The 13,618-nt window shown below is 40.1% G+C and overlaps 1 protein-coding gene across 7 annotated transcripts in view; it reads right to left on the minus strand.

Moving 5' to 3' along the window:
• Positions 1 to 303: 303 nt before the first annotated feature.
• Positions 304 to 13,618, minus strand: part of Sncaip (synuclein alpha interacting protein) — a 149,251-nt gene continuing 135,936 nt past the window's right edge. For 5 of the 7 annotated variants that reach the window (XM_023715343.1, XM_023715342.1, XM_004631336.2 and 2 more), the window contains 3 exons: positions 11,131 to 12,193; positions 9,838 to 9,908; positions 304 to 855 (listed from right to left, as the gene is read on the minus strand). In XM_023715343.1, coding sequence (XP_023571111.1) covers positions 771 to 855; positions 9,838 to 9,908; positions 11,131 to 12,193 — 1,219 coding nt within the window. In that variant the 3' untranslated portion in view covers positions 304 to 770. The remainder of the gene's footprint in view (positions 856 to 9,837; positions 9,909 to 11,130; positions 12,194 to 13,618) is intronic. The other 2 variants (XM_023715345.1, XM_012514755.2) reach the window with 1 other exon arrangement.

The following is a 13,618-nucleotide window of genomic DNA, read 5'->3' on the forward strand; positions in this document are numbered from 1 at the left end:
TAAGGGATCAGACAAGACTCCTAATGTTAGAGCTGGGAAAAAAGTGACCCATGGAGGACTGAATAGTATTTCCCATGTCAACGCTGAGATCTGTGAAAGCAGAGGATTGGCTTACTTTATACACTTGTATGATCTTTAATACTTAATGAAGCACAGAACGTTTTACTTGACCCCTAAGGGAAAATAACTAAATGGGGCAGTTGGTTCTTGAAATAAAATACTGGCCATCAAAATACCTTCAAAGTTCCTTAGAAATCAGAATATTACAGGTTTATTAGAAAGTAGGTGCCCCAACTGTACATGTGGCTATTAACATTGTTTTATTTCCTTTATACAAAAAGTAGAAATGACAGAAAACACACTTGACAGAAAACAATACCACTGACCTGGTCTCATTGAGAAGCTGAGTCAAAGCTGTGATAGGGGTAAGAGGAAGTTCAACCAACATTAGCAAATACTCATGCAATCTGTGAAGTACAAAATGGTGTCAGTGGCTTTGGGAAGGTCCGGTGCATAGGTTGAATCAATCCAATGTTAAAAAACATATATTTGGTCAACCATGCTTTTAAACAGCACTTTTAAAAAAACAAATTATATATACAAATATTATCCCAAAAACGCATCTTCTAGTCTAACCTACAAATTTAAGGCATCCTGATACTCTGCTCATCTGCTGGTGAGGCATTATTCTTATCACTCCACTTGCACTGAAGACAGTCCAGTAATTTCCAATGGTGTCCAAGGGCATCAGTGAGATATTAAAACGTGATTTACAAAAACAGTTCCTTTGACTGTGGCTCAGCAATGTGCTTTATGCTGTAGGATTTTTTCATTTTTCTATCGGTGTCATTAGGCCTAAGAAGAGAAACCACAGGCCAAAATTAGGTAAAACCATGGTCAAGTTACAAGACAATGTCACTAAACAGCTCACCAAAAATGGAAATTATCCACACACAAGCCACACTTAAGAATACTTCATCCAAAAGGCAAATTGTTCTCTTTTCATATAAACCATTCTTTGAACAGTAAGAGCAATAGTCACATTAGGCACATCTGAGTTCTACTCCAGAAGTAATTTGTCAACCATACAGATTGAAATTGACACATTCTTTTTTATTTTTCTTTTCTGTGTTTAGGACAGGGGTCTGCAGGGTTAAGAGGGTCTCACTACATAGATCGGACTTGTAGTGATTCTCTTGTTTTCAGCCTCCCAAGCACTGGGATTACAGGTGCTCGCCACCATGCCCAGTCTCAGTCTCTGTCTCAGTGCACCCCGGAAGCAGGGCTGGCATGGCATGCTGGGGATTGAACCCTGGCTACTATGCTCTGCATAAGCAGGTGCTTTAGTTCACTGAGCTATCAGGCCAGCCCTATCTGGAACTGACACATTCTACAGCCAAGAGGGATTTATCAAACAAAGAGGTTGTACAGTACCAGGGTGTGTGTGTGTGTGTGTGTGTGTGTGTGTGTGTGTGTGTAACAGTAGCAAGAGATTTTAGTACTTATCTTACATGGAAATCACTAGTGATATTTTTATTCTTCAATAAGCTTGAATCTTAACAGTTTGAATGCTTTTTCTTTGGTTGTGCACTTCAGTAAACATCATGTTAAAAGACCACAAGTAGGTAAATCCATGGGAAAAAGAAACTAGGGAACTAGGGAAGAGTAATGCTATGTTCTTTTTAATACTCAGCACCTAGTAAGTCTGTGGACAAACAAGATAGATGCAAAATCTTCAAACAGCTTTGCTCTTTACAATGAACTTTCCCCTAGACAGGTGTCTTCATTTTTACAAGATGTTGGTCCCATTCTGAATTTTGAAGCTTCCAAAAAGGAGCTATCTCCTGAAGGTGGATAAGCCTACATACTACTAACTTACTTTGTGTTCCTGTATAAGCAAATCCAAACTGCTTCTGGCATATTTCTCAGTAACAGTAGGAGGATACACTTAGATGCAGGAGAATACAAGTGTGGTTTATGGCCTCAGAATCTGCTTGCTTACTGTTATGCCTTGGATGTGATCTGAGTGTCTCCAAGTGTTCATATGTTGAAATTTAATCTTCATTGTGCTATATTAGGAGGGTGGAAATTTAATTCAGCTATGCTGCTCAGAGGTGGGACTTTGGTAGGTCATTAGGACTAGGTAAGATCAACAAGGTGGAGCTCTCACTGTTGAGTCCAGATGGCTCTTTAGGAATTGACAGAGACCACAGGACACACTGTACCTGGATGCTGAGTACTACCTCAGCCAAGAAAATCATCACTGGATCTTGGCCCTAGACCTTGGACATCTAAAGCATAAATCAGAACAAATGTTTTTAAGAAAATCAATTTACTGACTTCAGGTATTGTTATAATAATGCAAAACAGACTAACACTCATCAAGAGAATGTAGGCTACTGTCAGGGTTCTGATATTTAAACATCATCACTCTGCAGGTTATAATTCACATTTCTATTTCTTCCTCTGACTGAAACTTTACAGACTTGTAAATGAGCAAGAGAGGAAAAGGAAAGAAATAAAAAGAAAACACTAATTGAAAAGACATTCTAAGGACTTCCAATTACACATGATGAACTCAATACACACTTATCACTTTGCTTGTAAAATAACACAAACATGATAGTAAATACATTTTTAAAACAGAGTCAGGGGGCTGGGGAGATGGCTCAGTAGGGTAAGCGCTTGACTGGCAAATGCAAGGATCTGAGTTCAATCCCCGGTTCCGCAAAAAAAAAAAAAAAAAAAAAAAAAAAAAAAAACACGAAAAAACCAAAACAGAGTCAGCCTGTATGAATGGGCAAATGGGAGAGAAGATAACAGACAAGATGACAAGAATATTTTATACATGGAAAAATGGATAGACATTTGGAATTAATTTAAGAGGAGAAAAAAAAAGCATAGGTTTTTCATCAGAGAGCCCAGCAGATGGGTTTCCGAAGATGACAGTGAAGGTGTAAAAGCAAGAAGCAGCTCTCTACGTACTAGCATACATCTCCCACATGTGAAACGGAAAAACAAAACAAAACAAAAAACCAAAAAACAAAAGCAAGAAAAACATGTGCACACAATACTATCCTTATTGAAACAAAGGAAGATAAGATTTGCATACCAGTTAAAAAGGTAACCAAGAAAAAAAGATGATGAAGTGCTACTGAAAATCAACATAATTATTGCAGAAATAAAAAGAAACAACAATAGGATTGGAAGGTTAATTTCAGTAAATACCCTAGAAAGCAGAACTAGACAAAGCAAGAACATGCACAAATAGGGAAGACTAGTTCAGAAACCTAAGGATCAGGCTTGTGTGTCCAGCATCAGAATAAAGAAATTTCCTAAACATATGATACAAATATTTTAAATTATATAAGACATTTTCCAGAATTGAAGTATATATAGGTTTTGGATTGTAAAAGCCTGTTGGATGCCCACAGCTGAGGAATGAAGATAGACCCAAACCATAGCACAGCATCAAGAAAACAGGACATGGGGCTGGGGAGATGGCTCAGTGTAATAAATGCTTCCCTGGCAAGTGCAAGGGCCTGAGTTCAGTCCCTGGTTCCACCAAAAAAAAAAAAAAAAGAAAAGAAAAGAAAACAGGACATGAGGAATAAAGGGAAAGTATAAGCTTGTAAGGAATCAGTGACAGAGAGAAATGGGCTTTCTCAACAGACATAATGGAAGGTAAGGACAGTGAAGCAAAGTGTTTTTGAAGAGATCATTTCTATAGTTACATAAACATTCTATACCCAGCCAAACACTCCTAATAATCCACAGAACTGAACATGTTTTCAGAGAAGTAATGTTTACCAAACTAGAAAAAGAATGACAGTTGTTCAGTGAACAGGATCTGCAGCAAAGAAGCAAAAGGGATTCCCAAGACATCACAAACAGGGTTCCAGGATGATGGCCAGGCGCAGTGCATGCTGGGGCAGGAGAAGAAATGAGAGACTACAGAGTTGTTGAAATGCAATGACAGATGGTTTTGTCTTAGGAAAAGTGCTTAGAAATGAATTATAAACTGAGATCAAAATTTTTGGAAAGCAAAGTTTTATGAGGAAAAATATAATATGGCATATCACATGGATCTGTATTGCTATTTACATAGGCATAATAATAAAGTTCTGTTCAGAAAGCCCTGCCTATGGCTATGTCTTTAAAAGTTTTACCAATTTTATCTTCCAGCAGATTGGTTTTTTTTGAGACCATAATGTTAAGTGGAATAAACTAGACACGTAAGTGGAAACATCACATGGTTTCTCTTATATGAGAAATCCAAAACATAAAGAGCAAAATAAAAGATAATAGGAAATAGGGAGCCAGATCCTTTGCAAGTGGGAAGGGGTTGAATAGATGGAGGGAGGAGGCAGGAAGAGAGGGGAAGGGAAAAAAGAGAACTAAGATATGCTATTTATGTGCACCACCTTTCCATGAAAATGTGATTATGTACTGCAAAAATGTACTAACAACAAAATAAAAAAAAATAAACACTGGATATTGATTTAACCACAAAGTATAAATGAACTATGTATTTATGTATCAGTGAAGAAAGAAGCAAAAACAGGGTGTGTGTATATATGTGTGTGTGTGTGTGTATGTGTGTGTGTAAGAGAGAGACAGACACACAGACACACGGGCAGACAGACAGACAGTGTTGGATGCTAACACAGAATTTGAGAAGGAGAAACACAAATTTGGTTCATTGTTAGGAATTAAACTTTGGTGCCAGACTAATCAAATATCAAATTTAAAGCCTGGCTCCACAATTTATAACATTACTGTGTAATCTTGGGCAAGATACATAGTCATCAATGTTTGTTTTCAATATGCAAAATTTGGACATAATAGTATCTGCCACATGTCATTGTGAAGATTAAAATAGCAAATACATGCAAAGCATCTTGGAATGTTCTCTTGAATACTTTAAATGTAGCAGGATGACAATAGATAACATGGACAATATTAGAAACAGAGAATCTATATGAATATACATTTAGAAATAATACTAGAGAAAACATCTGGAGGCAAAGCAAGTGTTTGATTCAGAGAAGCAGGAATAAGGAATGAATGGTTTGGGCATGGAGGACAGCTAGACTTCAGAACGCTAGTATTACTACTACATGTACTTACATTATTCTGATTAAAAACAACCTAGATGAAATATAAACTAAAAAGCAAGTTTAGGTTATAGACTACAGACGATAGGGTACGGTTCTGACTTTGATGGTACATTTCTGTTTTAGTGCCGGGTTCCTGGGTTCCCCTGAAGTAGTGTTTCTGCAGGACCGGGGCCTAGCATGGTTACAGCTGAGTCCACACCAAATAAACCGTTAGCTGGGACATTTACTGACATAATGTAAGAATAATTTATTCATTTCCAAACCCTTCAGTTGCTTCATCCTAAATTACCAGTATCTAAGAGAAGGAAAATGTCTGGGTAATTCTAGAATGAATTATTCAGATATTTGCTGTGCCTCAAGTTTATTTTTGGTTATCACATTTGGAATGACCAAAATTGAAAAGGAGAAAAGTCTTATGTTTAGGTAACAGTTTTTCATGTAATCTTATGTGCTGGCTCATCCTGGCACGGGGTCTACACTTGCACATCCGTGGTGCGGGGCAGGACTTACACCATCGGTGTGAGAGGGCCACAACGTGTCCACTGCTGGCCAGAAGGGAGGCCTCGCTACCTTGCGATTTCCCCTAGAGTAGAGCCATCATACACCTCATCTACTGAAACTGGGATTCTGGTTCTGAATATGAAAGTTTGTGCATGAAGTACCAGAACTGAAATGTACTGCAGGAAGGCGCACTCCTGTGAGCCCCCAAAAGACTTACACAGAACATCCCCCTGTGGGATGACACACTGAGTTATTTCTCCTCACATGTTCGTCTTTTCTGTTTACTTACTCTTTTTCTCACTCTACCATTTTTTTTTTGGTCTTTTTTGAGACAGGGTCTTGTTATTTAGTTCAGGCTGGCCTTGAGTTCACTTTGTAGCCCAGGCTGGTCTTAAATTCCCAATGATCCTCCTGCCTCAGGCTCTTGAGTGCTGGAACCTCTGATTTTTTTCTAAATATTTATGAAATCCATCCCATGTATTAGCTGCCAAGTTAGACACTAGGAGAATGAAGGGGTATGATGAGTTACTGAGGGCCACTGCTTTCATCTTACAACTTTGAGGAGCTTGTCTTTAATTTTCTCAATTATGAACTCCCTGACCACAGGGATGATGACTTTTTGTGTTACAGCAAAATGTGTGGCTTAGAGTTAAAAATGTGACATGATCAGCCTGCCAACTCCGGGACTTGGTACCTAGGGAGGCCCCAGGATAAAAAGGAAAACCTCAAATGACTGAATGGGCAGTGATGCTCAGTGAGTGCACTAGGACATGTCTAGGCAAAGTCTCCGTTGGAGGTTTTTAGACTTCCACCTCCCTATTACTTCTCTAAAATTTCAGCCTTAAGGAAGTTCATATAGACAACTCTGCTGCTAGTGGGAGGCAGACTGTGAAGGTGATGCTAATGGAATTCACAGAATCTTGGAGAGTGAGCAGTGGAGGCAGGAGATGGAGAAATGTGGGATGTTTGTAGGTTTTCTGGCTACCATTAATCCAATATGCTGAAACAATATGTCACTGCAGGATGATTCTGGTTTCCAAAGCAGGTCTTCCTTTTGTATTCTTTACAGGACACAGCAAACAGCTGCCACATTCTATAGCTGATGTGACATCACTATGGGCTAAACAGATCACAACAACCTTGAAGTCTATGCAAAATACGTGATACTAGCTCTTGCCTTTTGATATATAACTATGATTGCAGCCAATTTCTTGGCAGCGAAATCCATACTAATGGTGTTTATTGCTTATGCTGGCAGTGGGATTAGGAGTTTCCTGATGCTAACCTTTCAAGTCACAGTGCCACCATGGTCAGAAAGGGTGCTACTGGTCATGACCAAGAGCTATTGCCCTCTTTCTATTGGTAATTGGAATCAATGAGTAAGTCATGTGTTGTAGATTTCAAACAGACTTAATCACTGGGAAATGAATGCTTCATTGTCATTTTAAGACCTGCAACCATAAGCATTCTTTTGGAGTTGTAATAACACAAACTTTGTGAGAAAAGTAAGGATAAATCTGCTTGTTATAAACCAAGTCATCCTTGCAGTTGAAATATACTGGGAAAGCTGTTTATAAGGATGAATCTAATTTTAAAGGGCACTGAAAAGAGATTTAGATTACTTGCTATCAAGCTGTGACCAATTTAGAAAAATAAATAGCAACAGAACTCTCTCACAGCACCAACATTCCTTAAAATGCTGTATTTATTTTTCCTACTTCTTCCTATACCAGGAAAAGTGCGCCCTTGGAATGAGATCCACTGCCTCACTTTTTCCCAGGGCCATGCTTGCAGGACCATTGAGGAACAGTGACTTCTGGGGTCACCTCCACTCAGGGATGGCCACTGGCCTGGCAATTCTGCTACCTGAGGGGGCCACCTGGTCTTCAAGCAAATTTCTGAACCAAAATTTGAAGCCATGGCTGATAAATATTTGGGCTCTTTTCCTTTGTGCAGTTGGGTCCCACAGGCAAAATGAGACTGGTAATAAAGTCAATTATGTAATTTTCATGCTAGGCCTTTCAGTATAGTCTTAATTTCTCTAAGTAATCTTGATTTCAAGGAGATATCCCTTCTTGATTAACCTAAAGAGTACACCAGGCCAGTATTTCATTCCTGGTTATCACTATGAAAAAAATCAAAGAAACCTTTTAATCGCCAGCATGAAAAAAGCCCTAGATTTTTTACTTTTTATGGAAATATTTGCCAAACTAAAAATATGCTTAAGTACAGGCTGATTCACAGGGTAATGAAGAAAAGGGGTCAGGATACTTATTTAATATGATTATTTTTATTTCTCAGTTTCAAATGCAATGCTAAAATCAAACTCTATTAATTAAAAAAAAATCAACTAGTGAATCTAGCAGGCTTAACACTGACTTTAAAGGGCTGGCCAGATAGCTCAGTGGATTAAAGCACCTGCAGGGGCTGGGGCTTGATCCTCAGCCCGTGGTGCTGATCCTGCCCTCCAGGGTGCACTGAGACAAGGAAAGAGACTGGGTGTGGTGGCGTGTGCCTATAATCCCAGTGCTTGGGAGGCTGAAAAAGAGGAAGGATCACTACGAGTCTGATCTGTGTAGTGAGAACCTGGAGACCCTGTACTAAATACATAAAAAGCAACAACAAAAAACCCCTGAAACTTTAGAAGGACTGTTCCTTAGGATGAGTTGGAAAGTGCAGATCTAATAGCCCCATAGGTTATTTTGTGCTCTGATTTTTATAATCCTATTAGAGCAAATTATTCAGTTTTGTTCCCTTGTATGTAAAAAGACAAGATGAAGTATTCCTGGCAGGAGAATCTATTGTGATAATAGCTGCCTTGTTTCCAATTGGTGTAGAAGCCTGGAAGAAATGAGAAGTATTCTTCCCACTCCCAGGGAGTTTGCCAAGCCTTTGTGCTTCCTTGCCGCAGGGTGTTTCTGATGACTTCTGTTTAAGGACAAAAGTAGAATTTTCCAAGTAACAAAAGACCCACTGAGCCCAAAATGGGGACAGAAAATGGATACACAAGTGGGGAATCTAGGTTGAGAAAAGCAGAAGTGGGCAGAAGCTCAGCGTTGGGGAGGGAGGGAGCTTCTTATTGCCTCTGCTCCTCAGGCCCTGGCTGTAGGCTAGCGCCTAGGCACCTGGTTCAGTTTAGATACTGCCTCAGCTGTGCAGGAGCCAGACCCAGGCAGAGAACTGCCATTCAGTCCGCAGGAATCTCCAAGTCTCTTTCTTGAATGCACTCAATTAATGAGACCCCAGAGTAGCCCCTGTCTTCCTGAGATTTAATTTCCCTCCAACCTGAGAACAGACCTCAAGCAGATCAAATTTGATCTACAGGGAGAAAAACAAGGGTAATTTTCTTGCACCTTAGATTCTGAACTAAAATTTCTAAGTACAACACATACATTCAGATTCTTTGAGGAACTTTGGAAAAGTGTTAAATGGCAGGTAATAATTTTTCAATGATTGAAGGGATTTAAAGCTATAGTCACCTTTAAAATGAACACTGGATACATTTACCTCCCCTTGGGCTGCTCTTTTTCCTCCCATTTTCTGCCTTCCCACTGGCTTGTCTTCCCAATGGGAAGATGAACATTAGGCTGCAGAAGGACTCTGTCAGGGAGGTGTCCCAGGAACTGGGCCCTTATCTCAGGAACAGTCCATGTGCTTGAAAATGTGAACACTGAGAGAGACTCTTGTTCTACTGGTGAGTACCTAGGGACTGCTTCTGGCCTGGAATTGTGCTTCCTGATGCTAAGCTAATGGAGCATTGTAAGGCAAAGCCTTGCTCCTCCTGTGGTGACGAAAGGAGCTTTCAGTCGATAATCAGCACTGAAATAAAACTCCAGCTCTGTTTCAAAGTTCTGATTCTGACCAGAGACGGATTCCTTCTAGCCATGACAGGAAATTTAATTCTAATACTTACTTGGTACTTGAATCCATTAAAACAAAGACTGAAAGCCAAAGTCAACTAAGAAACCCAGCAGGCTGTGAACTAAGCAGATTCTCCTGACCAGCGCTGGCATGCAGTGCTTGCAGTGAGTGGTCGCTGCCTTTCTATGACCTTCTTACACTCTGTGCCTGCTTCTTTTGAGCAAAGACTTGCAGATTTTTCTTCTATGTTCTCAGCCCACACTGAAAGGTGTCGCAGGTGAATAATTTAAGAGCTCATGCAATTCGAAGCTAAGACCTGGCAATGTTGCACAGTGCACCTCAGGGTACCACATACCGTGCATAGTTATGCAGATGCTCTTCAGGCAGCGGGTTAGAGGAAAGACTGCTGCAGCTGCTGTACATCTCCTAGAGGTGCAATTAAAAAATCATCTGAAAACATGCAATGAGTTCAGCACATGCATAAGTTCCAATAAATATGAGGCATGCTGGAGAGAGATTAGATGACAGCAGCTTAGAATACACTACAAGGAACATAGGAAACTCGAAATGATTCTTCTACTACTGATATAATCTGAGTTACTTGGAAAAGTTTTAATGGAACAATCTAAGTTTTGAAATATTTAATGTAAAAGTCTGGGGTCTTGGCAACAAGTATACCTTCTCTAAATGAAACAAACATACTGAGGTTTTTATAAACTGGGATAATTTACAGATGCGACTGATAAATAATTTTAAAACTGGTGTTCTAGCAATTAAAGGGATATTAATTAAAAGTTGATTTGATACGACAAGGAATTGGGACAATTCTTAGACTTCACTATAATAGGATTTCAACATAACAAACAACAATAAATGTAAATAAATTGTGAAGATTCTGACACTGGTCTGGGAGGTCTGTTTTCATGGGACAGGGGTGATCTCCCTTATTCCTTCCCAGAGTTTTGCGCTTTGGCCGCCATACTGCTTTTTGATGGCATAGCAAGCACAGAGCATGCAAAAGGTGTTGCCGAAAAAGATGTTTACATTTCTTATTCACTAGACAGAAATCACAGATGGTAGTGCAAGAGTCTCCAATAAATATAAGTGTGAAGTGTAGTTGATGGCACCTTCTGCCATCCCTTGTGTACCAGCAAGCACTGCCAATTCTACAGCCTCCAACTGATACTCAGGAGGCTGTGTTACCCGAAGCTCACGTGGAGGCCCCTTCAGTATATTCATTTCAAATGGGCTTGAGAATGAACTATCCAGGAACACAAGGAAGGCAAACACTTCCTGAAGCAGAATCAGTACCAATGAAGGACTGATTTTGTACCAAATGGTGGTTCATCTTATAGAAATGGCTCTTGCCTGGCCCTGGAGCCCTGGCACCTGAAGATCAGGTCAGCGCGGGAAACAGAAGGAGAGAACAAAACCCTGATGATCTGACTTAGCTCAGAGTATTTTCCAAGGAAAGGGCAGTGGGTATGTACTCTAACATGATACATTTTCACTAGAAACACACAAATTTAGTTATCAATGCACTCTTTGGGGATTTCTGCAGAAATTCCCACAAGATGTCAAAAGTCTGCAGTGTTACGTAACCCAGTCAACTTAGCTGGGGAAAGGATGTTCTCTAAATAGCACTCACGGCCTTATTCTTTCCTTTGCTGGCAGAACTTGTGGGGTTTCCCTTGGCCTCTGCTGTCTTCCTTCCAAGTGAGGTTAAGGGCAATGTGGAAGTCTTCGGCTGGCTGGCTGCTCCATAGTTATTATTATTGTTCTGGTTGCCACTTAGTGTCTCCATGATGGACCGGAAAGTTCCGAAAGGTCTTTTCAGTTGTTCCCCAGACTCGCTACTTGCAGAGCTCCGTGGGAGGGTCCTGCCTTTGTCTTTGTCTCCACTTAGTTCAAGGCCGCTTTGCTCCATCTGCACCACAGGCTCCTCAAAGGTAACTCTGAGTTTCAAGTTCTGAGATGTCCGGCGCTTGGAAGATGGGGACTTGAGAGCACTCTTGGGACTTGTGGCAACTTTCTGGGTAGTGGTGCTGTCAGGGTTGGACTGTGTGGGGTCTCCAGAGGGCTGGCTTAGAGCCATGTTCCCCAAGCCTGAGTACTGGGATTCCACATCTGGTTCACTGCCCTCTGAGGTGGGAGATGGGCTATGGCCATCCAGGGATTTGGAGGCCTTGGTACTAAAAGGAAACCTGCGTCCTGATGCCAAAGAGTGTTTCTTTATCATCAGGTGTAAGCTTTCTGTGCTGTCCATGCTCTCCACACTCTCCACAATGGGCTGTGGCCGGGGCTTGTCAGCCTTTCTCACAGGGGTGTGCTTGGGGTCCTCAGAGTTGTTGGAGTCCGTGTCAGACTCACTCAGTGACCGCTGCATCAGCTGCCTCAGCCTAGCTAACTTCAGTTCCCTCTTCTCCAGAGGGATCTTTCTTGAATTTCTAGAACATGCTTGAGCATCCTGGAATTCCAAAGTTAGCTTTTCTTGGGTGCAGACATTTTCTGAAATTTCTTTTCCCAATAACTGGCGTAGAATTTTATCGGAATCTTCATCCTTTGCTTTGGCTCTGACCCGGCTGGTGGCTGCGAAGCTTCCAAGAACTTGAATCCCTTCTTGGGCTCCTGGTTTGCTTTTGGCTACAGACTCATCACCTGCATCTGTAATTCTCCACTGGGACTTTCTGGAAGCTGGTGAAGAAGGTGAACTGAAAAAGCATGAAAGAGATGAGATGATTTTTTACTTTGCTAAAATGAAAAAGATGCAAGTGGTTTTTATTAGCACCAATAATTTGCAGCACACGCCTGTAATCCCAGCACTTGGGAGTCTGAGGCAGGACTGTGGTAAGTTCACGTCAGCGTGGACTACAAAGTGAGTTCAAGACCAGCCTGAAGTACATAACAATACATACCCTGTCTCAAACAAACCAATAAACTTACAAATAAGAATAGAATTAGGAATAATCACTAAATCATTGTAATAGCAACTTGCAAATATTCCACAGATACAGCCATATTAAAAAATATAGCATGTCTCACACCTGATGGCTACTAAACTTGCCTGTCTCATTGTTTACACATCAATTTCACATGAATTTTCTCATAATTCCATTTTCAACAGCCACATCAAGCTGTATATCCTTAATTCTTCATTTTACAGGTCAAGAAATGAAAAAGAAAATGATTTGTTTATAGCCATGGAATAAAGAAACAGTAGAGCTGGAGATCAACCTAGGTGTTTTACTCCCTGTCTCTCCATCTGTCCTTCTTTCCTTCCCTCCCTCCCTTCCTCCTTCTTTTTCTCTCTTTTTTTGTATAGGCAGTTGAGCCTAGGTCTTTTGCACTGGGCTACATCCCACTGCTGCTTTTTTTTTTTTTTTAAATTAATTTTATTGAGAAACAGATAGCAACGAGACAGTTTCTTTTTTTTTCTTTCGGTGGAACCAGGGATTGAACTCAGGCCCTTGTGCTTGCGAGGGAAGCACTTATTCCACTGAGCCATTTCCCCAGCTCCAATGAGACAGTTTCAAAACTGATTAATAGGAGTTTCAATAATTAATACATTGCATATTGTTATCTTCGTAGTGGTTATTCATAGTACAAGAGGCAGACATGATATCCTGTCCAAATACTATTAGTACAAATCTTTCTTCTCATTGAATTAAGAGGAAGTAGCTGTATATCTATGCTAACTATTTTGTATATACAGATACAAAATGGTCCTTCATTTGTATCCCCTTTTTTTGTTTAGCTTTGCCAGAGATGGGTATTCCATTGCCATTTAAATATTGTAGGTGTGTGAATTCAGCAAAATAATCCAATAGAGTCCAATAGTACTAATAGTAGTGGGTTATCTGTAGGACTGGCAATATCAGAAGTTGTTTTTTTCCTTAATTTTATTGAGAAATAAATAGCAATGAGACAGTTTCAAATCGATTTTGTAGGACAGTTCCAATAATTAACACCCGCCTTTTTTTTTTTTAAGAGAAAAAAATTTAAAATTTTGCAGAATTTCAAAACCAGATGACAGGATATCAACAATGATTGTTAAACTAAATATTGTTATCTTCAGAGTAGTTTTTCAGACTACCAGATGTATGTATGCAAAATTAATTTTAAAAATTAAGCATTAC

This window comes from Octodon degus, unplaced genomic scaffold (genome assembly GCF_000260255.1).
Source record: "Octodon degus isolate 3935 unplaced genomic scaffold, OctDeg1.0 scaffold00040, whole genome shotgun sequence".
Taxonomy (NCBI): domain Eukaryota; kingdom Metazoa; phylum Chordata; class Mammalia; order Rodentia; family Octodontidae; genus Octodon; species Octodon degus.